General features: G+C 32.4%; 2 protein-coding genes across 3 annotated transcripts; one reads left to right on the top strand and one right to left on the bottom strand.

The window, feature by feature from the left end:
• Positions 1–1,592: 1,592 nt before the first annotated feature.
• LOC132733509 (tetratricopeptide repeat protein 4-like) lies at positions 1,593–15,678 on the bottom strand. 2 transcript variants are annotated; one of them, XM_060720163.1, is made up of 12 exons: positions 15,559–15,678; positions 10,982–11,108; positions 9,773–9,881; positions 8,170–8,331; positions 6,819–6,896; positions 6,374–6,441; positions 5,030–5,086; positions 4,077–4,163; positions 3,400–3,608; positions 2,949–3,039; positions 2,622–2,704; positions 1,593–1,725 (listed from the first exon to the last, which is right to left on the bottom strand). In XM_060720163.1, exons 2-12 carry the CDS (start codon positions 11,105–11,107, stop codon positions 1,635–1,637), a joined length of 1,161 nt encoding a protein of 386 aa, XP_060576146.1. In that variant the 5' UTR covers position 11,108; positions 15,559–15,678; the 3' UTR covers positions 1,593–1,634. The 2 variants fall into 2 exon arrangements, with proteins under 2 accessions (XP_060576146.1, XP_060576145.1); XM_060720162.1 differs by lacking the exon at positions 15,559–15,678 and adding an exon at positions 14,571–14,608.
• On the top strand, positions 15,635–21,670 carry LOC132733510 (RAB7A-interacting MON1-CCZ1 complex subunit 1-like). Its single transcript, XM_060720165.1, has 6 exons — positions 15,635–15,789; positions 16,659–16,771; positions 17,655–17,751; positions 18,450–18,634; positions 19,836–19,947; positions 21,232–21,670. Exons 1-6 carry the CDS (start codon positions 15,702–15,704, stop codon positions 21,453–21,455), a joined length of 819 nt encoding a protein of 272 aa, XP_060576148.1. The 5' UTR covers positions 15,635–15,701; the 3' UTR covers positions 21,456–21,670.
• The last annotated feature ends 6,178 nt before the right edge of the window (positions 21,671–27,848 follow it).

Here is a 27,848-nt window from a genome sequence, read left to right as displayed (position 1 = left end):
CCTAATTAAAAGGTAAGTCATTTTATTCATATTTTTTATGGATACATGTGTATAATTTTCATTTGAAATGTTATCTCCCCGTCTAGGGCCGAGGACCTGACCTTCAATGTCCGCGATTCAAGCCCTAAATCGTGTATACGAGTCAGCTCCGTATACTTCCGGGAGATTAAAAATGAATTTCTAAATATAGAACGATGATGTCATTCTAAAAAAAGAATCCAATATGGCGCCGGGCATGCGCAATCGTGACGTTAAACCGGCCCCTATACTACTCACATAGGTCGTCACAATATGAATATATTGTGTCGTAAAAAAACTGTCAGTTTTTTTTTTAAGAAAAGACCAATTTTACTTATCGTGTATTAGAGAACGTGGCTTCCAATATAGTTTATTATTCATTTTTTAGTTAAATTATAAATATTCAGTAAGAATTTTATAGGTATTAATAAATTTCTCCGATTAAAATATTTTACTCAAAGATGAGCATAGTATATCTTTAAGGAAGTAGCATAAAATGATTTTTTGATGCAACTCTAGTTATGCAAAAATCCGTATGTATCAAACTCTGATGCCTTGCAAGATGAATTATAGTACATAAAAATAAACTTATACAGGAAAATACATACAGATAAACAGTACGATGTAGATTGCAAAGATCAGAAAATACCACAGAGCTTGCAGCCCTTTGATTTCTGTTGTAGAGCCATCAACATTCCAAAAGATGGTTACCCTCACAGAAGTAAAACTGTATTAAATCAATAGTAAAACTTATCTACCTTTGGAACTGTTTCAACAAAAAAATAATCAATTAATCAACAACAAGAAATGTCGAACGACACATATGCCCCCTTTCTAGCCCTTGTCTTACATTATTGGTAATTTTGTTATTGAAACTTGCCATAAATGGGTACATGGAAGTGTTCAGTTAGAGAAAAAAGAAAAAAATGACCTACTAGTTATAACCAATCAATATGTGAAATACAAAGACCTTTGAACAAGTGACCCCATTATGACTAATAAATATGTGAAATATGACATTGTGATAAAAAGTTTTCAAGGAAACCATATTTACTAATAAGGCTTCTGTGACCTTGACCTAGTGACCCCAAATCAATTGGGGTCATCTACTACATATGGCTATTCAATGTGTGAAATATTAAGACTTTGTGATAAATAAGACAGTGACAGTGATCCAAATCTCAAGATTGGTCCTAGTGACCCCAAAATCGTCAGGGCTCAATTACTAGTTATTTCAAATAAGTATGTGAAATATGAAGACTTTGTGATGAATAGTTCTCAAAATAATCAGTGGAATACATTCGGACATTTAAGGCCAATGTGACCTTGACCTTTGACCTAGTAACCTAAAAATCAACAGGGGTCATCTACTAATTATGATCAATCACTATGTGAAATATAAAGACTTTGTGATAAATAGCTTTCAACATTATCAGAGGAAACCATGTGGTATACAGACGGACAGACTAACCAACCAAAATTAGCAAAACATGGGACTTTTTTGAAAGAGGGCATTATAAAATGAAACGTCAACTGTTTCTTGGCTTAGACTGGAAAACAAACCCAATATAACAAATATTTACAATACATTTTATTGTCAAATAATCTATACAGTTTCAATCTTTGTATTTTTCCAAAAAATCTTTTTCAAAATCAGAACCTGCCACAGTTAATATGAAAGATGGAGTTCCCCCATACACAACATATCTGAAAAGAAAACATAAAAGTTGAAAATTCATCAAGAACAGTAAATGTCAATATATTTCTACACTTTCTATTATTAAACTTTCAACAATAGCTGTTGACAAGCCTTGTTAGCGCCTAATGGGCAGGTACCGTCGCCACAGATATTCCAATCAAAACTCCAACATATTACAGATATTTATCAAAACAGAATAGAATGATAATTCTATTTTTTTTTTTTTACTTAAACATAGCATGTCATAAAAGAGTCTACACTATACTCAGTCATTGTACATCCGAGTATCTTTTTTTTAATTTAAATTAAACAATATATAATTAATATAATTAAGTAACTTGAAGTTTTCATGCATAAGTTCTAAAACAGACAACAAACACATCAATTAAACCACAAGCAAGTATCTGAGTCGAGCCATCTATTTGGCAAATCTCTTCAGTTTTTCTACCAAACTGAAACATTCAATAGCCTGGCAAGTGCATAAATTGAAAGTATAAACATATTACATCTGACTGTAGGTAATGGTTTTAAACATTCACCAAACAACTCGGTTGACATTACTTGTCTTGGGTGAACATTTTGCTCCATCACCCTAAGTGGAATGTTATATTTATTTCATTATACCCCTAAGAAATTAATTTAAAAAGAGATATATTAAATATAATATCTAATGCTGGGCACAGACTATTCCCCTGAGGGCCGTTCCATAAAGTTGCCATGTGACATTTCAAATTGTTATCCTCTGACATCGTATAAGGCTGTAATTATATGAGGTATTATAATATAAATATTTCCCTCTTACAAGGGAAAAGAATATGAAAAGGAAAAAAACCTTTCTGGAAAATAATTAGTTATGGTTATTTTGAGGTTTATGTTGAAATACAGTCAATATATACACTAATACCTTTTATGCTGAAGCACCTTTAATAAACTAGATTCCTTGTTGACTTTATGTAATTTTTCCTTCTCCCGGTCTTCAAAATATACCTAGGTGGAACAACAAGAGAAAAATTGATCTTTTATATATTCTGGTTATTCTGGACTACATACTGTTTAGGTAAATTACTTTTATAATGCAAATTTTAAATCAACTAGTGTTTCTTTACAAGCATGATAAATCTGTAAAATCTTGTTTATACAAAATACGAATGAATAAATAATTTTGTTTCAGTCTCCTTTATATTTGACAAATTACAAGAAGTCACTATTCGATCTGTTATTCTAAACTTACATTGATGGTATGAGGTTTGTAGCGTCTCTCTGTGTCCCAAGGGGCGGGCTCAGCTTCTGCACCAAATATATGACTAAGATGGTCTATGATTCTATAAAACAAACAAAAAATCAAGTTTTAAAGAAACCCTTTCATTTGTTAATATTGAAATTCATAAGGATGAGTTTGATACAAGTACTGATCAATACCTTGATGTAATGAAGGAGATAAATATAAGTTACATTTAAATTAGTTAAGGCTTTTGTGGGGGGGAGGGGGAGAAATGTTTGCTGAAGGTAAAACTAACTAAATGATTCATTTAAAGTTTGTAGGAACTAGGATGAGTTTTCACTCCCTTGAAACAATTATTCTGGTTTTGACTTTAGTATCACCCAATGTATTTAACAGTAATGGAAGTTTTCGGGGAAAAAAATGAAAAAAAATCAACTAACAAAAATATAAAAGATGTTACCTTTGATTTTCAAAGAACATTTGTATATAGTCCGTCTCTGTGTATTCTGGATATAAAAACATTACTGGCCAGTACAGGATACCTTTAGCATCAAGGTTAACCTTGGCTCCATGAGGGTTGTGAGTTTCTATACTATCTAACAATGCTGGGCTCAAATCTTCTTCATTAGTAATTGTCTTGGTGATTTTATTCAATGTGATGCCACGTTTCTGTTAAAGATATATATCAAGTACATGTACATATTGCACATTTGACACTATTATGATATACTAATATAAAGGATTTCTGATTTTAAAATGTTCTCAAAGATTCCTACATTTTGTTTTGAGATTTGTTTCAATATTTAATTTTCCACTTTCATGAAATACTGTAACTGTGCATGCCGACTGGTACTTGATTTGAAAGGTTCAGTCTTCAGGTCTCATCTTTTCTTAGATGCTAAGGTAAAAGATTTACTTATAAAACTTTATACATGTATAAATATCATTCCTCAAGCAGATAACCACAGGGCAAACTAGAAATCTAGATGATGTAAAATAATGACTATGTAAATATATTTCAGTAAATTGTAACAAGAATGAGAGGATTTAGAAAGGGTTCCCGGGCTGAATGCTGACATGCATTTTATTTGATTTATTTGAGCATATAATTCAGTGTCTAATTGATAACTTTTGTACCTGTATTGCTTGAATCAGTTGCAAATCTTTAGATAACTCTTTCTTCTCCACTGCTTTTTCTTTTCTCTTATCTCTTTCAATAATTTTCTGACAAAAATAGAACACAATTGTTACACTCTTACAAAATATAATCATAAATCTATCACCAAAAACTTCAAATATTCTGCATGCTTTTATAAACTTTGAAGATATATTCAATAATACTCATCTTTGAAAAAAAGTATTTTTATTATAGAAATTTATTGAAGTCTAAGAAATTGTTAATGCAGGTCTAATTTGAAAAAGAGAAAAGAGATTGCACTAACTATACATAAGAAGCTGCATAAAAATCCTTATTACAAATCAAGCTAATGTGGTCCTTGCTTACAAAATAATACTGCCAATTTTTCTAGAGGACACTATATATTAAAACTGTGGTTACCTATAGTGTGTAATATTTCAAATGTGACTTATCCACTCTACGTACTTAAAACATGCTTAAAATTATTAAGAGAGTGTGTACAAATTATCAGAATTTTAAAATATCAAATTTGACCATAATTTTAATATTTTTACAATAAATTTAAATCAGATTCTATAACTTGGTAATCATACATTTAATGAAAGAGATAAATCTTATGTACAGTGAAAGAATATTGCAGTTTTTTTTAGCTGTTTACAAGATAGCATGTATATGGTATCATTCCAGCTGTTACTCCTTGAGGACAACAATGCATGCAGTTATTTTTTAAATTGAGACAGCACTATAGCAGAACCACCCACTTACTTAAAGTTGCCAGATTGTTTTGTGACCACGTAATCTAAAATAATTGACAAATACATACATCTATGTACACATGGAATAACTCAAATAAAATTATACAAAACAATTAATTTTTTTCCTTTGACAATAAAATACAAAATCAACATAGATCTATATCAAAGAAAGATAAATGTTTTAGTAATATCTATACCTGGAGCTTAGCTGCTTTTTGTCTGATTTCTAGTATTTTTGCATCCTTTGGGTCAAACTTTGCTGATGTTAAAGAAAATATTTGCTTCTTGCAAATAGCTATGTTTTTCCAAACAATTCAAAGTAACAATTAACTCAGAACTGCCCAACAAATTATGCTCACCTTTGGTTCCTAAAACTTTCTTTCCTATTTTCAAGTCACTTTTGTATGAAGTATTTCTATGTTTAAATTCAGAAAACTAAGCAGAATACAGTTCTAATGATCCATCAATAAATTACAGTCGACTCTCTTTATCTCGAAGTCATCGGGACCGTCCAAAAATATCAAGATAACGAAATGTCGAGATAAACATATTAAGGTTTTTACAAGGCAGAAACTGATTTTTACAAAAGACATGTGCATACCTAACGTCAAATAAACTACCCGGTATGATATGCCCATGTCTTGTTTTCATAAGCCTAGTCAAAATTTAACAAAGAAACATTAGCCGATGTTTACCAGCGGAAATACGGGTGTCTGTGATAAAAACACATAGTGAGGTTTACTCAGTAATACACCAATATAGTGAAAACATTGTTTTCAGGGTGGTTGATCCGGATATCCTCCCAGGTTAGTTATTGGATCTTTCACAAAATTGTTGGACCGCTTTTTGGTTTGTTGATGTTGAGAAACAATATTTCAACGATAACGTTTCTATACTTTCACTATTTCATTTACATTTAAAGTGATTATGAATTGATACAGTGTTTGAATATTTATAAAGAACGTAAGATTCACTCATTTTAGACTTAAGTCAATCAACACGCTAATAAGATTCATTTCTATAATAATAACAGCCCAACTTGTTAGAAACATAATTATCATTATGATACGGGCTATTGAGCAATTATCGTCCGATTTGTGTTTTTCACAGTCTGAAGGGAACAGACGAAAGAAAACTATTAGTTGAGATAAACAAAGGATAATAGTGCGAAAATAACTGTTTAGACTGAATTTTACATCGAGATACTGAAATTATCGAAATAAAAATATCGAGATAAACAAATATATCCAAAATAGATAAAGAAGGAAGAAAATCGGGACTTTCAAAATTTCATCGAGATAACGAATTATCGAGAAAAGCGATGTCGAGATAACGATAGTTGACTGTATCAGAAATGGCTTTAAAATATTTCTATTTTTACCTCTAGTTATCCATTAACCAAGGGCTGAATGACTTAATAATTTCAAATCTGCAACCTATGCCATTTAGCATTGAAGAAGAACTTGATGATACCTAGAATAAATGGTAAAACAAGATTTTGCCTTGCATAAAAATAATGTTAACATGTAGTTCAAGGATACAGCAAGAGCCTCATCACACCATTTGAAACAGTCCTCATATTTCTTCATCTGTAAATTGCACATAGCACCTGTAGGTGTAACAATAAAACCAAAAAGCTTTGAAATAGTTTTTATTGAAAAACAAGTAAATCAAGCACATATATCAAGTACAAAAATGTATATTTTTTTATTACTCTAATCATTAAGTATCCATAGACTGAAGACATGGATTCATCATACTTTAAATACAATTGGTACATGTTTATTTTAACTTTAAAGAAGGCAACTAGCATCTGTAATGGCAATAATTTCAGTGACAAAAGGTAAATATTTTGGCTTGAAGTTCAAAGATAAGTTATGCCCTTTCAAAGCTATTGATTTAATGGTGAACCTTGAATTTATGAAACAATTTTTCAGTTTACTGGAGAGGAACACATGAACATTCTAACTGTAAATTGAGCCTCACCTCTGTGAATTGCCTTGTAGTGATCTGGTTTAAATTTTCGAGCAAAAATACAGTCATTTAATGCTGTTCTGTAATTTTCTGGAGGAAAAAGAAACATCAACAAATTATTTACATACAGTACATAGTGTTACATGCACACATCACTGTGATTTGTCTATCATGATATAAACACTAGATAAAACATAATAATCTTGTGTTCAGAGATGTAAGCAGCTCCTATATACACCATTGAAATATCACTCTGACATGCCTATCAAAAAGTGAAAAATTAGGAATTTTGTAGCAAGTTAAACTTAATGGATGTAGATTTTATCCTTTTATATTATATACCATTTGAAAGTTAAATCTTTTATCTATTGCTGCATGTTAAAATATTGTTTTATCATTTATGTGTTATCTATATCTCTGTTTGAGTTATAGACAACTGTTATAGTATTTCCAACATTATTTCATCTGAAATTTATATAATCTCAAGTTGTATTACTAAACAATAGTTTAAAACATTATTTTATTATTAAACATTATTATATCTTTAGTTTTAGACAGAAATTCACTATTAATATTCAAATTCAAATTCTTTATTTCTCTCAGTGCATCATACATGATACAAACATAAGGTATATAAACAATTAACATTTGTAAAAACGGCAATACGTACATGATATAAGTGTACAATGTGATTAAATGGTACCAATAATAGATACATGGTATTGAAATTATTATATCAAGAGAGGATATGACTGCATGTCTGGAGAATGTTAAATATAAAAGTTTTAAAAACTTGTATTTCTTAATGACATTCGTCTAGGAAAATTTGTCTTGTAATTTCAAAATAGATTTTGTTGTTTTCTGCTGTTGTTGTTTTTAGATATATCAAATACTTGAATTGCCATCTATAAATGTCAATAATGCATTTTCAGTAATCTGATGATCTCTTCACAAGAAAAATATTAAAATGATCCATCATTTTGGAAAAAACAAACAATGTTTAATATGAGCCAAACACTTCAGACTGAAGTGGGGTTGTGTGAGTTTTTTTTGTATTTCAACTATCAACTTCATTTCCTGTTTAGTAAATTGTGTTTTTAATTGAATAAAATATTGAAATATAAACTAGAGATGTATCCATAGGATATGCATGCTCACATATTACATTGTTTTGTATGTTACAGACAGCGTGGCAGTAAGTCATTAGAAAAGTGCAATTATATTATATACCCCACAGAGAGAGGGCAGTATAAAAAAAAACAGATTTTTAATACATACGAAATATTACAAAATGCAGTTTTAACAGAATTTCATGTTAATTTTAAAGTGATTCAAGTTTTACGTCATCAATTACAATAATTACCTAGATGATAGTTAGCCGCTGCCCTGTTTGTGTATAACACAGCATTAAGTTTCTTATCTGGACATTTGCACTTGATGCCCTCTGTGTAATTATCTACAGCAATATGATATTTCTTCTTCTGAAACTCATGGTTACCATCATCTTTATATGCTTCTGCTCTTCCTAATTAAAAAACAAAAAAATATTTCCACTTTAAGTTTGATATCATTGGTTGCTTTCGTTTAAGGAGTATGCCTCCAGAATGATGTTAACATTCATGAACATTTTTTAAATAATGTTGTCAAGTGTACAATTATATCAAGTCTATTCTACCTAGTATAAATATTATAAATTTTAACAGAAAATACAATATCTATAACATGTAACAAGAGCTGTCGGTAGGACAGCAACGCTCGACTATTCTTAGTGCTTGATAGTAAAAAAAAATGCTTGATACAGTTACCTCCTCCTGTTTACAAGTTGGGGTCATGATGGTGAACAAGTGTGCAAAGTTTCAAAGCCATATGTCAATGGACTTTGAAAATATTTGAACTATTACAAAAACTTTAACATAAATTCTAAGTCGAAAAAGGGGCATAATTCTGTCAAAATGCTTGATAGAGTTACCTCCTCCTGTCTACAAGTTGGGGTCATGATGGTGAACAAGTGTGCAAAGTTTCAAATCCATATGTCAATGGACTTTGAAAATATTTGAACTATTACAAAAACTTTAACATAAATTCTAAGTCGAAAAAGGGGCATAATTCTGTCAAAATGCTTGATAGAGTTACCTCCTCCTGTCTACAGGTTGGGGACATGATGGTGAACAAGTGTGCAAAGTTTCAAAGCCATATGTCAATGGACTTTGAAAATATTTGAACTATTACAAAAACTTTAACATAAATTCTAAGTCGAAAAAGGGGCATAATTCTGTCAAAATGCTTGATAGAGTTACCTCCTCCTGTCTACAGGTTGGGGACATGATGGTGAACAAGTGTGCAACGTTTCAAAGCCATATGTCAATGGACTTTGAAAATATTTGAACTATTACAAAAACTTTAACATAAGTGGTTACGCCGACGCAGACGCCGACACTGACGCCGACGCTCGGGTGACTGCAATAGCTCTACTTATTCTTATCGAATAGTCGAGCTAAAAATATGGAAAAATAGAACATAGCAATAAGGCAATAAGGCAGAAATTATGGGGTTAAAAATGGTAAATTCTTTCATATTATGAATTTATTTAACTAGTAAAGCATCAATACATAGTGAATACTTTTTTAACTCTTTGTATATTTTCTTAATTATATTTTGTCTTTAAATTGTTTACTCATCTACAGGCATGTCCCTTTAAGGTGACATAGCTAAAAAGAGCAAAGTCAAGGAGAATATTAAAATTAGATCATTATTTATCATCTTCCAAGCTAACTGAAGCCATCTCAGAAAAAGTACTGTATTTGTTTTGTCAACAGTAAACATAAACATTGTAACTGTGTCAGCCTGAGTCACTTATCGAAGTGGATCGATTTAAGCACCATATACTATATAAGCATGATAAACAGCAGACGAACACTAACCTTATATAACAAATGTAACAGCGGTTAAAAATATATCTTGTATACCTGTAGGATCATCACATTCATATTTAAGCCTCATCAGACCCTCCATGTCCTCAGTCATAGGTTTACTAGGGTCCCATTCCTTCATAAAAGCAGGGTGATTTTCTAACTCCTATCATGAAGTAAAAATCAGATATGTCAATTAATGTGACATATGTCCATAAAGTATATGTTTAGATTCCAAATGGTGCACATTTGTTAGTTAAAATGTATTTCAAAATCTATAAAAGAATGACAGTGTAATAGATATAGACATGACATGAAAAATTCTTGACCTTTGACCTATATGTTGTTACCTTTGTGCTATGGGTCAAACACCATTCTGGTGAAAATGTGTGTTAACAAAATTAAAATCTATCAAAAATGACAACTTGAAAGCTTGGCTTTGACATTTTAGTATGATCCTGACCATTAAGGGAACACTACTAAAAACATAAAGTATGAAAATCTAACAAATATCAAGTGATGCACTTTAAATGGAAAAACACTGCAAAGATTAGAACTCCACTGCATTTTTTTGACATAATGGAACTGAAAATATTTTTTTTTTTGAGATTAAGTTTCCATTTGATATTGGTTAAAATTTGTAACTTGTGTGGAAACTTTCCAATCATTCACTCACTTTTTTTTCCCCAGAACAATTATTGTCATTGTGAAAAAATGACCCCAAATTGAAAGTTTTGCAATGCTTTTCTCTCACATCAGGTTAAGAATAGCACACAAATTTGATATTCAATTTGTTGCCATGGTTTCTGAGTATATTCTTAATCATCTGTTACATATCTTTCTGTATCTAGGCTCATCTATGTAAGAAATTTGAATTCTATATTTTTGGCTTTCAGACCTCAGTGAAGTTCCTTTAACAATGAAATATACTCGGAATATATAATCTAAAAACAGTTTTGGTGCAATTCTCACCCTCATATGAGTGTGCAACTAACATCATTTGGGATAGTTTTGCACAATAAAAATGATTATTCTGGAAAAATGGGGTGAGAGAATGCCTTAAAAAGTTGCACACAAGTTATTTGTTTAATCTTCATCAATCTTCAGGAAATCTCAGGAAAATATTTCTAGTACTGTCATGTCAAAATATGATGTTGGTAGCTAAATAATTGTACTTTGTTAAAATTTAAATGAACAGTTTCAAATCCAAAGCATAGCAAATCCTCAACACAAAGTCAGCTGGTTAATGTTTAAATTTCACCAGACCTCTAGTTGCTGTTCGAATGATTTTCCTTCTAGTTCTTCTGGTTTCTTCATTTTTGACATGGCATCAATAAGGCTATCTAGCCCATCATCTGTTAGGCCGGCACCGCCAGAACTATCTGACATCATTCTGAAATCATAAGTAACCCAGGTTACTAACTAAAAACTTAATTCATACTAAGAAATGATGAACAATTTTTTCAAAAAGATTACATGAACAAATGTAAACCCCTCTATTTCAATACAGTATTTTTTCAGCGGATTCAAAATGCAATGTCAACATTTATGTTTCTTTAAATTGTGAATGGTTCCGGTACAATGGCAATTGTGAAAAAAATCACCAAATTGTGAATTTTTTCTTAAAAATGAAAATTTATATACACAGATCTACTTTAATTGAACTTAACTCAGACTGGTTATTACCTTTTCTGTTCATTATCTATGTAACATAAAAATACTATTTTGGATTACCCAAATCACCCTTTATCTATCATTCAGATATTTCACAAACAATTTACCATTCTTCAAGGGCATTTTTCGTCTGTTACAATATTACCTGATGTATACCTTGTATTTATATCAAGTTGTTTGCAATGTACAACTTGATCAGAATAGGTTCTAAAAATTTGACTAGTTTGATGACAAATGTATTTCATTAAAGAATCATTATTTGGTTACCATACGACTCAAAGATACATTTTAATATGTTCAGTCCAAAAAAGTATATAATCATCATTTAGATGGGTTCTATAAAATTGAAAGGCCCTGGGTTAGCATACATTTTTTGCAATTTCAACATTTACTAGCATAAAAACATGAGACTTGTATTACACAGGGATAAGAAGCTCTAAAAATAGAAAATTTTCCAATCCTGACCCACAATCCATTGCATGAGATTCATTGGCACATGATGTTGATCAATTTCAGCAATCTTGTTTTACGAAACCTAATGAGAATAATTTACAAACTGAGAATAATTTACATATTCTTAATCTTTATTGCTTTTTACATTTTTTGTTACTTCTTTTGATTACCGCACCACATTTTAGATAACATGGCCGTGTACAATGTTCATATTGGTAAATTTTCTCATATCAAACATCGTCTTGGGAAATCTTGCAAAGATGTAAATTTGTGTGATAATAAAACCCCAATAGAGATTTGAAGTACCATAAAATTCCTAATAAATGCCCCTCCCCTAATAAAGGCCCCCAGGTCTTTTGATAAGGAAAACAATCTACTCATCAATGCTGAACTCATAATTAAAGCCGTAATTTTATTCAAATCATTCAGAATCCATAGTATTTTATATAAACACAAATATGTATAATATGAACTTTAAAATCCTTTTTAATGTTATTACCAACACTTGCTAACACTAAATGTATTTACAGTAATTTTTGGATTTAGGAAAAACTGTGTTGTGATAATAGCTCCCCTTTTGGAAAATTTTTGCCCCCGGGGGTGTTTAATAGGAATTTTACTGTATATTCAGGCTGTCCAGCACCTTCTGACAAAAAATTAGGGCAAATTTTAGGGCAATTTTTCAGAAATTTTAGGGCTAAAATAAGGAATTTTAGGGGAAGTTAAAGAAATTTTAGGGCTAAAATTTGGAATTTTATAACTAAATTATGGCCCTAAAAGACCATGATATGGGCTCAACTTTGCATTTTTGACACAAAGGTAACTCACAAATAATGCTTTAGTTCAGTTATAGCAAAGGTGTGTACCAGTGTTTTATAGTCACCCGTGAATAAATGGATTCACTGGTCAACTGCATTTTACTGCCTTCTCTGAATACGAGTTGAAAAACTACATTAAAACATAAGTAGAATGAAAACATTTTCAAAGTTACAAGTATCCTGGAACAACCAATATTCAATAAGTTAAGCTGTTATTAGCCAATTGTAAATGGAAGGGGAAATTATGCTTTAAATTTATTTTAGCTATAAATGCATTTATCAACATTTATTCATTTTAAGGTTGGTACATTTTCAACAAGTCTTGATCTTTCTTAAAAAACAATTAAAATGGTATGACCTTCTCAGGTCATTCCCAGGAATAAATTAAAACCTAAATTCAAACAGCAGGGTATTCACCACTTAAGAATTTGTTCAAGATAAATCCGGGCTCCTTAAATTGTAGAAAATTTCACAACAGTGTCAGTCTATTTAACGATTTTTTAAACAAAAATTTTCCAGATTTTAACAAATTTACACATAATTGTACAGTAGTACATTGCATTGGTATGACTAATTAATGTTAATGTGTACAAAAAGGCCAGCTGATGGCTTTCATAGTATGCTCATTGGGGTACAAAATGGTAAAAGCATCCAATCATTACAGCCAGCTTACCTTACCCACTTTATAATATTTCCAAATATGAAAACTTGTCTAGATCTGCCAGCTGGTATCACTTACAAAAGATCTGTTCTACAGTCATCACTTGAAAATAACTTTATTACAAGTTAAGATTTTATTAAAAAGGACCCTTACATAAAGTTTAATGAAATTTAGTGGTGCATCATTTAAATAGTTGCTTTAAATACACCTAAGACTGAGGTAAATGGTAAAACTCTGTAGCCAATGAAAAATTTAACTTGCTTGAAATTGTTTTATCTCTGTTTTAAACAAGTGACTATTTTGATACAGTCAAAGTTGGATAATTTTCATTGTTCCATTTAAAACTAACAGTTTCTAATTGTTTTTCTGATAACATCTGGCAATTAATCAAGTATGGCAGTTGAAGTTAATACAACATGTCACTTAATGCAATTAACAGTTTGTTATATCAGTTTCCTTAACTGCATCTTTGTTTACTTATTCTAAACTGTAAAATACCTACAACTTTCTGTATTAAATCATGCATGTATTTTAAAACTGTAAAACTTAATGTAACACTATGACAATTAATGGCTTTGTTATTATATTTGTAATCAGTTGTTAAATCTATATAAAACATATTTCACAGAATCAACATTATTTTCATTCCTTAGACCTTATCTAATGTTGAGGTGAAATCAATCCACACTGACCACTGGTAAATGGCCATATTGTTTCTGATAAGAGTTGTATCGATAATGCACCATGGACAGTTTATAGTTCACGCCAGGGTTATAATAAGATATCCTGCAGAGCAGTAATTTAGATAAACAGTTACCTTCTACTAGGGAATTTCTGGCAAATGTGGGCCTATATTACAGAGTGAGACATGAAATCAGCACCACTGACTGTCTTCAAATTTAGATTGTATTTGAAAAATGGTTGTTTCGGGATATGTTATAACAAAAGATAAAAAAATAGGAATTTCAGTGAAAAAATAGGGCATTTTTAGGAATTCCCTTTGAATTTTTCATTTTTTTAGGAATTTTAGCCAAACTGAAAAAAATTAGGATTTTTTAGGAATTTTAGGGACGCTGGACAGCCTGTTTTATAATATTACATAAACGTTTCCTCTCCATTCAAACCTTTTCTGAAAACTGTGATTGACTGTTTGTGATTTTAATGAAAAAAAATCGCTGAATGTTATCAAAGTATATAAACCATTCTACCCTGTCTTGCGAGCCTATACAATTCAATATGTAGGTCTAACCTGTCTTGCGAGTACACACACATGTTACTTCTGATCACTGTACTCTTCTTGGTAGCCTTTATATTTTAACTTGGTAGCCTTTATATTTTAACTTGTATCTTTTTTGCAAGAACAGGAAGTAGACTGATTAATATACTGTCATTATACTAAGGGTAATTCTGTTTCATGGTCTACCAGTCCTCCATCAAAGTACAGTTTTTTCTCTAACCGAGGTAAAAATTCCCCTCAAAACATATAAAACATATCAGAAAATAATAAAGAAAAGTTATGCTGTTTTTGACAAGTAAAATCAATCTGCTTATAAGTGTTTTTGTAATCAGAGTATTTTATATCTGCATCAGTCTCCGTTTCACATTGGTTCAATATTTGTATGGATGAACACCCATCCTAGAAAAAAAAGATTTAATGTTTTATTCACAGGCACGAGTATCGGACCTGGGAAGAAAAAATATGACCAGATTGATAAAAAAAACCTGTGTTCATCTTAAAAGTGTCAATAAAACAAAAACAAAATGTAAATAATGACCCCTTTAAAAATATACTTTAAGTTAAGAGAAGGCCGGAAACTCCAGATTCGAGCCTACGAGCAAGGGATGCATTTCCTAACTTATAGTATATTTTTAAAGGGGGACATTATTTACATTTTTTTTTTTGGACACTTTTAAGATGAACACAGGTTTTTTTTATCAATCTGGTCATATTTTTTCTTCCCAGGTCCGATACTCGTGCCTGTGGTTTTATTGTGATGTCAGACTAAGATATTGATATTGATTCATTATTTATAAACATTGTAAAAAACTTCATCACTGTTCATATAATTTTAAATACTGATTTATATAGATCTACTGAGTAATTTGTGAATTAGGAATTGTATCGCGAAAACTGAAGACAAATCATATCTTCATATATTTATCAATATTTTGAAAAGTAAAATACGTTTGTATCCCATTTATTACACAATTTAAAATATTTTGTGAAGGAATCAAACCTGTGTCCTTTCTTATTTAAGTAATACTCGCATAAAATACTCGTAAATGTGACTCAGCTAAGCATGGAATACAGCGCCACCTATGAAAACATCATTTGTGCTGCTTCGGACATTACCACACACCCTACTTTCATTTTGACAGGATGGCATCTGACATGATAAAAGAGCTGATTTTGTCTGAATTTATGGAACTTCAGCATAGTTGTCATGATTCACTGAAGTCTTGCGCTGGTGAGTGTATTTACTGTATTCAAAATAACCATATTGGTACCATTCACTGATAAGACTGGACTTTGATTTACCCATTTTGTTTACCTAGAGATTATCTTTGTGTAATATCAGTTTGGAGAGACAATAGACAATATATCTTTCAAGGATTGCATACAATAAATAATAAAATGCTTTGTCTCATTCTACTTAGATTATACTTCAAATTTTTAAAGATTTTTTTTATTATGACTTGACTCCTGCAATCTTGATTAAGTCTTTAGTTGTTTTTTTTTTGCCCAAACTATAGGGCTTTTCAAAATATATTTTGAAAGACTCTAGCTGTATATGCCTATTGTGTACAGTGGGTTTTTAATAAACATTTTTCTTTCAAAATGTAAAATAAAATTATTGATAAAATTAAATTAAAATACATTAAGTGTTGCTAGATTCTTTTAAAGATAATTTAAAGACACACCGCAGACCTGTCTAACAAATTATACTAGAAATTATAATGAAAATTATACTGCAGTAAGTGAAGCCATCTTAAATTAAGGAAATCAGAATCTTATATCATTATACAGTACAGTTCATATTCAAAAACATTCTTTAGGGAGCCTGGCGTATGGGTTGATCACTGAGCTTTGTATATACACCCTGTGCGTTAATGCCCCAGAGCGGGTTATGTACAGTAGAAGAAGAAGACATCTAAGCTATAATAACAGTAAAGACCAATTAAAGAAATCCATACCTATATAAAATGTATATGATAGGTATGGATTTTTTTTTAATCGGGCTTTATTGCTATTATATAAAACATCGTTTTTAGTAAAATTAAATATTACATCTTTGATATAGTATTTTTTTACTGTTCATAATTGTTTCCATTTAAGAGGATTCAGCATGTTTACAAAAATGTATGATGAAGTGCCAAGGGGTAACAAGCAATTTTCCAGCAACAATATCTGGTGGACAAGTCAGTTACTATCTACAACAATTTGCAGAGGTCTGTTTGTTTCTGAGTTGAAGAAGCTAGGTCACTTGAGTTATTTAATCATGTCAATGAAGTAAACTCACTATTTATAACCACATACCCGGTATATTATTTATTGAATGATTTAAGGACTATATAATGTCTCAAGATAAGGTAATTATATCAAAAGAAATTACCAAAATAATCCAGAGATTGTCATTAGGAGTTGGTTTTGAAATGCATTTTGGGCTGCCTTAAAACTTAGGAAAATCTCCTTGGTTTATGAGATTAACAGAAAAATGACTGCCTTAATTAGATTTAAAACAAACCATCTCAGAAAGATTTTGAAGGACATTCCTGATACCCTGACAATGCGTACGTGGCCGAGTGGTTAAGGTCGTTGACTTCAAATCACTTGCCCCTCACTACTGTGGGTTCGAATCCCAACAGGGACTTTGGATTCTTTCAAGTGAAGAAGCTATCCAGCTAGCTTACGGAACGTCGGTGTTCTACTCAGGTATCCGTTCGTGCCTGAAATAATGCGTGGAAGGGCACCTGCGGTCTTCCTCCACCAGTAAAGCTGGAATGTCGCGATATGATCTATACTGTGTCGTTGTGACGTAAAACCCAAAACAAACAAACAATAAAATTACCTTTATGAAGCACTGAGAATAAGCTAGCGTGCCAGACTTTCGGACAACTCTTGTTGTGATAAACATAACGATACAGTATTTGGAGGTTACATACCACTGCAATAACAAACCAGTAGATTTTGTACCATTAATATATTTTTGATAAACATGTATATGATTTTTTTGATAATTGACAAGTACATGTCATCCTAAAAATCATATTTATCATTTTAAAATCTTAATTTGTATGAATAGACAGCAATTATTTTTTTTACCTTTTACAGGCTGTTTTAGACTTTACATACCATGATGAACAAATACTCACAAATATTGATGAATTTCCTGAACAAAATTCAAAGGAAAGAATAGCTGTAATTTTTGGTAAGTATATATTAAATAAGTGAATATCTAATTCAGGGAAGTTGTCCTGGAAATAAAAATGTTGACAGAATGAATATCTTTAATACCGGGATGACTTAAAATTACCAGTCCACTGCTTTTTAGATTCACAATAACCACTGTCACATTGGTAATCAATTTGTATACAAAAGTTGATTAGTGAATTTATGGATTTGATATCATATAAATATGAAGACATTCAAAAACTCTAATTAAGTAATTTTATAATCATTGTATTGAGAGAGGTTATCTACTGTTAATCAGATATTTATCATTTCACAATGCAATACATGTATTGATTTTAAGCTTGAAAATTGATATTTCACTTTTCATCAATTTCAAATGTCAAATCCAGTTGTTCCTCATCAATAATAGATTGTGCAAATGAAAAAAGGGACACAGAACCCATTAGTGTAGTGGAATAAATCGTTCATGAAATTACGTAATTTCATGTAAACTACATAACTTTATGATTTCTTGTTTTATTGATGCCTAAAACAATTCAAACCTTTTGTTTAATACTTACTTAGGTTTCAGTTTGTAAAAACAAATTTTTCTGAAAATAAATCTACAGGTAAATTATGTTGATATTAGTTAGTTGATTAGATGAAGTTAGTTGATATTGTTCCTTGATTATGCTTTGTTACATAAGATATACATTAACATATTTATTTTAACAGTTTATCTGGACAAGATAAAGAGCATGTGTGGAAAGATTTCACCAGGAAGTAGACTGGAGGAATTGCTGGGTAATGAGATAGCCGAGTGTATTTTATGGCGGAAAGGGGCTCTGCTGTATGGGTATTGTGAAACTGTACGTAAAGACGAGGAAAGATTACAGAGAGGAATGATAGAATATAGACAGGTGATATATATAGGGAATATTACATGAGTATATTATTTTGATATGTTATGTTACTCCATTTGTTTGTATGAAGTTACATCTTCACACAAGCTGGCAGGCTAGTGGGTATAATACTTTACACAAGTGACGAGTGATATACATGTACTACATTATACATGTTTGTCCCGTGAAGAAACCTAACTATAAAATTTGTATCTAACTACTTACTAAGGGTGATTACTAACCATGAAATCCTGATGGTCATTTTGACTAAGTTTTTACCGACTACAAGGTCAAATCCCCATGATTTTAACAAAATTCGACCCTCCAGTAAAAATTCTGGGGGTCAAATCAGGCCTTTTGGAATTTTGAAGGGTCAAAGTGTCATTTCAAGGGTCAAAAGGACACCCTGTTAACTTACTTGCATAATTTTCCTCTTGTGGTATATACTTTTTGTTACATGTATAACAGAAATCTAGAAAAAAGAAACAAATGAATTATTTTTCTTATGTATAGTCCATACAGTACTCAAGGTATATAAAAGTTAATGAACATCATGTAGATACGCACCCTTCATGTAACAACACAAGCAAAACATAGTGTGATAATTGGAATAGCCATTCTTTTAGTGTACAAATTTTTTTTCAGACTTGAACATATTTTCATTAGAAAACATGAAGGTATATGTAAGATATCCAAAAATGAGGAGGCTTATAGTTTTTCAGCATCCATGAATGGATTTTTAACTTAGCATTAATATGTTAGACATTGTGACAATGTCTCTAGCTCAAAGGTCAAGGTCACACTTGTAAGTTCAAAATCATGATATTAGTTTTTCATAAGAGTGCATACATGGTCATGTCTTGCGGATAATTTGGGCTGCTGAACTGGATCTTGTTCACTACTTGTCATCTTAAAAAGCTGCATATTTATATAATAATTTCAAAATCCATTCATGAATAACACATTTGTGGACAAAATACAAAGATCTATAAGCCCATCAATAAAAAAGATTATTGTGCACGTTAAACAATCTTTATTTTATTATATGGTAATAAAGTATTATATTCGTGTAGGTTCATTACTGAACTTGTCACATAAGAATAATATTTTGTCTCGCCAGAGGCTCGCATAATATAATTTTATTCAACTTGTTCAATAAATTCAGTATTGAACCCACACTCATTCAATATCCTCTATATATAATCAAATATGGTTTCAGAATTTACAGAAAGGTATCCACTATCTACAGAGTTTATTTAAGATAAGAGATGCTGTACTAGACACAGCTCATATTCCTGGAGAAAATGACACACTTGAACTACTCAAAATGGGTAATTATAATCACATTCAGTATTACAAGTAACACAGACTGGTCTATTACACATTTATGCTACTGATTTAGAGCCAAAATCTATACTGTTGTCTTGTTAGCTTTATTATTTTGATGATAAAGTGTCACAAGTAGTACAAAGAACAAATGAAACTTATTTAAAAAAGTAGGTGTGAAAAGGGTCAATCTTTACCACAGGGTAACCATGGCCAAGTGGTCAGTGGTTCAGGTCATTGACTTCAAACCACTTGCACTTCAGTGCTATGAGCTCATATCCTGACAGTGACTTAGATTCTTTCATGTGAAGAAGCTATCCAGCTAGCTTACAGAACGTTAGTGGTTCTACTCAGGTGCCGTTCATGCCTAAGTAATTCAAAGAAGGGCATCCGAGGTCTTCCTCCACCAGTAAAGATGGAAAGTTGATATGACCTATACTGTATTGATACAGCATAAAACCCAGCCAAAAAATTGTTACCATAAAAGCTACAGACTCACCTGACTCGTATAATAAGAATTTATTTCCAGTTTCTTCACTAACAAAAAATATTTTTTCTATTGAGGAAAGCAAGGATATTTTGTTTGTTAGAAAATATTCTAACTGTAACATTCTTGTTAACAGTAACAGACTACTAGTATAATTGTTTAAATGTGTTAGAAGCTGACTGGATAAGGTTCTTAACTTTGAATCCTTTGCCCATCACAGCTGTAGGTTTGAATTCTTTGTTATTGAGATACTATTCATCTAACATGATAAATGTTGATGCTTTAACTGAGGTATACTGCATGGGGGGGGGGGGGAATCTTAGGTGTATACATCCACCAGTCAAAGCTTCTGTTCTTCTTATCACTATGTTATGATTGAAAAGGGTATAAATCTAACAAATATATTTATAAAATTACTACACAGATAAATTATATTGGTTCCACAATGTTAAGAGTTTTAAAACACATGAATATAAATATGTAAACTGTATAACAGAATAAAATGTACTGATCTGCTATTTTTAATAGGGTTTTAACTGTTTAGCAATGATGTCATGCTTGAGCTATTCGTTCTTAATAAAGTTCATGTAAACATATTTTTTTCATAAGGTATTTTGGAATTATTCTTTTTCAAAATTAAACAAAATTATGTAAACAACAGATAGCAGATTTAAAGCTTTATACACTTTAACTGAAAAATATTTTTTGCGATAGAAAAAATATTAGAAAGTATTTTGATGCCTTTATCCTTATGAATAATTTTGAGCCATAATTTCTAAGCTTTAATGTTTAAAATTTGCAGGTATTTACAGTAGTACTCATCTTCTAGCCTTGATGTATACTGGAGAGATGTGTTACTGGTTCCTTACATCCTCGAATGAATCAACAGATGCTGAACGTGTCACATGTAACCTTGGAATGGAAGTGTTAGAGACATATATACAAGCGACCGAACAAATGCCAGAACTTGGTGGATGGTCAAATGATCAAGCTAAAAAATATCTCATAGAAATGAAAGGCAGATGATAATTATATAACAGTTATGTTAAAATTGTATAGAAATGAATTGTTAAAAGAACTTTTACAAACAATTTTGTATACTTATATAGAGGAATGTATATTAAGTGTACAATAACATCTCATGTTGGAAATTTAGGTATTTAAAGAAAATGTATATTCTTCTTACGAAGGATGTAAAGCTGTATATGTGAATCTTTACTATATAAATTTCAAAAACTGTACTATCATGTTGGTTTTAAACCCAAAGTATTGTTTCTTCAAAGTTTTAACAGTGTCTTTTTTATTTAACACATATTGATGTTATTATGTTAATGAATTTAGTGAAGTTTATGTATGATACCATATTTACACTGGTTTTTACAGAAAATTACTAACATCAACGAGGGTGGGTCAATTTGTAATGCAATATGGTCAATAGATTTAATAAAAGAGCAGTTTTTAGCTCGACTTTTCTATGAAAAGGGGAGCTATCCTACTCGCCCCGGCGTCGGCGTTGGCGTCACACCTTGGTTAAGTTTTTCGTACCACCCCACTTTATTTCAGAAGTATTACAAGTATGGCTTTGAAACTTACCATACTTGTTCACCATCATAACCTCCATCAACAGACAAGAGTACATAACTCTGTCAATGTTTTTGACAGAATTATGGCCCTTTTTTGACTTAGAAAGTGTATTGAGCTTGGTTAAGTTTTTTGTACCACCTCACTTTATTTCAAAACCATTGGAGGTATTGCTTTGAAACTGACCATACTTGTTTACCATCACGACCTTCATCAACAGACAAGAGGACATAACTCTGTCAAGGTTTTTGACAGAATTATGCCCCTTTTTGACTTAGAAAAATACATTGAATATGGGTAAAATCCACTTATTGCCTTAACCCTTTGAGATATTGCTTTGAAACTTTTAATGCTATTTCACATCATTACCCCCATCTGTACGCAAGAGAAGGTAACTCTGTCAAGGATTTGTTTTAAAAATTAAGGCCTTTTATCGACTTAGAATCTTGGTTAAGTTTTTAGTACCAGTCCACTTTTTGACTGAACTGTTTGAGATATTAATTTGAAAGTTGGAATACTTGTTTACAATCATGATTCCCAAACATGTCCAGGAGAAGGTAATTCTGTCAAGGATTTTATTTGAATTATGGCCCTTTTTGACTTAGAAACTCAGTTTAAAATTTTCATTCTTGTCCACTTGTTGACTTAACCATTTGAGATATTACTTTGGAAGTTGGAGTTCTTATGTGCCATCATGAGACCTATTTGTAAGCAAGAGAAGATAACTCTGTGAAAATGTTTCTTGATTTGTACTTAGAAATTCCTAGTTAAAGTCTTGTGTGCCCTTAACTGTCAAAGTTTTGTTTTATAGGCAAGCACTAAAAAAGTCGAGCGCGCTGTCCTTCTGACAGCTCTTGTTCTTTCAGCCGTTCAGAATAAACTCCTTCAGAAGTACAAAGTTTCAGACGTTTAATCCAATTTTTAAATGCTTCAACATAGTTCTCCTTAGATAATTATACTTTACAATAAGTGAAAAATGTCCGACCCAAGTCCATATCTTCTCTTGTAGCAATTTGTAGCGTTTTTTTCAGTCCAGGAAAGAAGAAAAAGTGGCAGGGTGCCAAGTCTTGAAGAATATGGTGTATGTTTAAGAATAGTCTATGGTTTTCGTGATCGCAATTTGCCTGGCATCCGTCCATTACCTTTTATTTAAATGTCATAAACCGCTGAGCAAATTTCATCCAAACTTCACAGAATTGTTCCTTCGGAGGTCACCGATGAATTGAATTCCATGTAGAACTCTAGTTGCCAAGGCAACCGAAAGAAATAACTTTTAAAGAACCCCGAAGAGCTAGAGCTTAGATATTTATCAAGAAACATCTTCTAGTGAGTGTCTATCAAATAAAAGCCCAGAGGTCAAATTTGGTCCCACCCAGGGGGTCATTGATGTTCCTTATATGTGTGTAGGACAAACAAAATTATTCTAAGAATGCCAATTGCAAAAAGCTAGAGCTTAGATATTTGGCATGAAGCATATAAGTTCACGGATGGATGCCAGACAAATTGCGATCTTGCTATACCTTTGTTATTAATGAATGGATTGACTTCATATATTATAACATAACATTCTTTAGGATAAGATCTTCATGTAAATCAAACTCAAATTAATGTTAGCTCTTTTAAGACCATGACTATGAAGGTTAAATTATTGAATTTTCACTCATAATTGACTGTAACTTAGTAATTATGCCCCCATTTCGAAGAAAAGGGGGTATATTGTTTTGCACTTGTTGGTCCGTCGGTCCGTAGACCAAATGGTTTCCAAGTGATAACTAAAGAACCCTTAGGCCTAGGAACTTCAAACTTGGTATGGTAATTGGTCATGACCAATAGATGACCCCTATTGATTTTGGTGTCAAGGGGTCAAAGGTCAAGGTCACATTGACCTTGAAAGCAAAAACGGTTTCCGATCAATAACTAAAGAACCTTAAGGCCTAGGAACTTCAAACTTGGTATGGTGATTGGTCATGACCAGTAGATGACCCCTATTGATTTTGGGGTCAAGGGGTCAAAGGTCAAGGTCACATTGACCTTGTAGGTAAAAACGGTTTCTGATCAATAACTAAAGAACCTTAAGGCCTAGGAACTTCAAACTTGGTATGGTGATTGGTCATGATCAGTAGATGACCCCTATTGATTTTGGGGTCAAGGGGTCAAAGGTCAAGGTCACATTGACCTTGTAGGTAAAAACGGTTTCTGATCAATAACTAAAGAACGTTAAGGCCTAGGAACTTCAAACTTGGTATGGTGATTAGTCATAATCAGTTAATGACACCTATTGATTTTGGGGTCAAGGGGTCAAAGGTCAAGGTCACATTGACCTTGTAGGTAAAAACGGTTTCTGATCAATAACAAAAGAACCCTTAGGCCTAGGAACTTCAAACTTGGTATGGTGATTGGTCATGATCAGTAGATGACCCCTATTGATTTTGGGGTCAAGGGGTCAAAGGTCAAGGTCACATTGACCTTGTAAGTAAAAAGGGTTTCTGATCAATAACAAAAGAACCCTTAGGCCTAGGAACTTCAAACTTGGTATGGTGATTGGTTATGCCCAATCAGATGACCCCTATTGATTTTGGCGTTAAGGGGTCAAAGGTCAAGGTCACATATACCTTGTAGGTAAAAACGGTTTACGATCAATAATGAAAGAACCCTTAGGCCTAGGGACTTCAAACTTCAGATGGTGATTGGTCATGATCAGTAGATGACCTCTATTGATTTTGGGGTCAAGGGGTCAAAGGTCAAGGTCACATTGACCTCTTAGGTAAAAACGGTTTCCGATCAATAACTAAAGAACCCTTAGGCCTAGGAACTTCAAACTTGGTATGGTGATTGGTCATGACCAGCAGATGACCCCTATTGAGTTTTAGGTGAAGGGGTCAAAGGTCAAGGTCACATTGACCTTGTAAGTAAAAACGGTTTCTGATCAATAACTCAAGAACGCTTAGGCCTAGGAACTTCAAACTTGGTATGGTGATTTGTCATGACCAGCAGATTACTCCTATTGATTTTGGGATCAAGGGGTCAAAGGTCAAGGTCACAATGACCTTGTAAGTAAAAACAGTTTCTGATCAATAACTAAAGAACGCTTCGGCCTAGGAACTTCAAACTTGGCATGGTGATTGGTCATGACCAGCAGATGACCCCTATTGATTTTGGGGTCAAAGGTCAAGGTCACATTGACCTTGTATGTTAAAACGGTTTCCGATCAATAATAAGAGAACCCTTAGGCCTAGGAACTTCAAACTTGGCATGGTGATTGGTCATGACCAGCAGATGACCCCTATTGATTTTGGGGTCAAGGGGTCAAAGGTCAAGGTCACATTGACCTTGTAGGTAAAAACGGTTTCTGATCAATTTACTAAAAACGCCTAGGCCTAGGAACTTCAAACTTTGTATGATGATTGGTCGTGACCAGCAGATGACCCCTATTGAGTTTTGGGTCAAGGGGTCAAAGGTCAAGGTCATGACCAGTAGATACTTTATAACCCTTATTAATTGTTTGATCACTGGGTCAGAAGTCATGCATAATAACCTTATCACATGACTAATTGGCTGCTGATAGAAGGCATACATGTTTTACAAACATATCTTGTTAATTAGTGGATTTTCTCAGACTTTGACAAAACAGGTTGAACTGACCTTGACCTTTAAAAGACATTGACTGATAAATAAATAATTTTTGTTATTTATGTACGGATTTGAATTATACTTGGACAAAACAAAACTTGCTACTAAACAAACACATTGAATGATTTACGTAGATGTGACATTGACCTTAAATAACTTTGTTATATAGATACACAAGGATTAACTTCATATTTAGACACAGCATCTTTAAGATAACCTTTATGTATATCAAACTCAAATTGACCTTGAGTCATGTATGACATTGACCTTGAAGATCAAATGATTTAATTTTTACTGATAATTGATATAAATGGCTATAACTTGGTTAATTAATCAATTGATTATTTTCATACAGGGACAAATCGATCTTTTGGACAATACCTTCTAAAAGATTGACCTGACCTTTACATTAAGCTTTAAATGACATTGACCGTCAATGTCAAAGTATTGAATTTTGGTAAATTTGTCATAATTTTGTTATTTATGTACGCATTTCATTCATACGTGGACAAACCAAACAGACATCTCTGTGTTCACGCACGTTTTGTCAGCCATGTTACTACACACTAGTGTGGCGTCTGTACCCGAGCTGAAGATCTTTCATTGATTTATGCATATACTGGCCACACGCTTTTCACGTGTCTTTTTTGTAATTGTTCAGTTAAATGTAAAACTGAAATATGTCTGCCAATTCCAAAAATGTGGAACATTTACTTACAATCAAACGTGAAGTACATGTATGTAATCGCTACGAAATGAAGGCTTGAAAGACACATTGATTATATGTATTGCTCACCGCTATGTTTTTAGCTCACCTGAGCATATGTTCAGGGTGAGCTATTAGGATCACTCTTCGTCTGTCGTACGTCGTCCGTTGTCCGTTCACACTTTTAAAACGACATCTCCTCTGAAACCATAAGGCAGATCATAATGAAACTTCACAGGGATGTTCCTTGTGTGAAGCCTTAAACCTGCAACTTGACTATTTAAGCCACTAGATGGCGCTGGGGCAGATTTTCATGGTATTTTTGACATGCTTCACATCTAACAGCCCTTTTTGTGTCGCCTCTACGGAGTAGTGGCGACATATAGGGATCACTTCTCCGTCGTCTGTCTGTCCGTCTGTCTGTCTGTCCGTCCGTCACAAAACTTGTCCGGACTACTCCTCATAAACTACTGGTGCAATTTCATCCAAACTTTACAGGAATGATCAGTACCAAGTCTAGTTGTGCATATTGTCAGCATTTTCCGGTTCAATGATTTTTGTCAGAGTTATTGCCCTTTAATAATTTTTAATTTTAAAGTTTGTCCGGACTAGTTCTCTTATACCACTAATGCAATTTCAATGAAACTTTACAGGATTGATCTGTAGCTCAAGTCCTTGCGCATATTGCACGGGTTTTCCGGTTGAATGATTTTTGGCCGAGTTATGGCCCTTTGATAAAAAGGTGTTTTTTTTCTGTGTGTTGCCAGATACACAAAAGCTTGTCCGGACTACTCCTCATAAACTACTGGTGCAATTTCATCCAAACTTTACAGGAATATTCAGTACCAAGTCTAGTTGTGCATATTGTCAGCATTTTCGGGTTCAATGATTTTTGTCAGAGTTATGGCCCTTTAATAATTTTTATTTTTAAAATTTGTCCGGACTAGTTCTCTTATACCACTAATGCAATTTCAATGAAACTTTACAGGATTGATCTTTAGCTCAAGTTCTTGCGCATATTGCACGGGTTTTTCCCGGTGAATGATTTTTGGCCGAGTTATGGCCCTTTGATAAAAAGGTGTTTTTTTTCTGTGTGTTGCCAGATACACAAAAGCTTGTCCGGACTACTCCTCCATAAACAACTGGTGCAATTTCATCCAAACTTTACAGGAATATTCAGTACCAAGTCTTTGTTGTGCATATTGTCAGCATTTTCCGGTTTCAATGATTTTTGTTTAGAGTTATGGCCCTTTAATAATTTTTATTTTTAAAGTTTGTCCGGACTAGTTCTCTTAATACCACTAATGCAATTTCAATGAACTTAACAGGATTGATCTGTAGCACAAGTCCTTGCGCATATTGCACGGGTTTTCCGGTTGAATGATTTTTTGGCCGAGTTATGGCCCTTTGATAAAAAGGTGTTTTTTTCTGTGTGTTGCCAGATGCGCAAAAGCTTGTCCGGACTACTCCTCATAAACTACTGGTGCAATTTTAATCCAAAA

This window comes from Ruditapes philippinarum, unplaced genomic scaffold (assembly GCF_026571515.1).
Source record: "Ruditapes philippinarum isolate M1 unplaced genomic scaffold, ASM2657151v2 ctg1634_1_1_1_1, whole genome shotgun sequence".
NCBI classification, from domain to species: Eukaryota; Metazoa; Mollusca; class Bivalvia; order Venerida; family Veneridae; genus Ruditapes; species Ruditapes philippinarum.
Note: the sequence above shows the minus strand (reverse complement) of the source record. Positions and strands in the feature narration are given on the sequence as shown.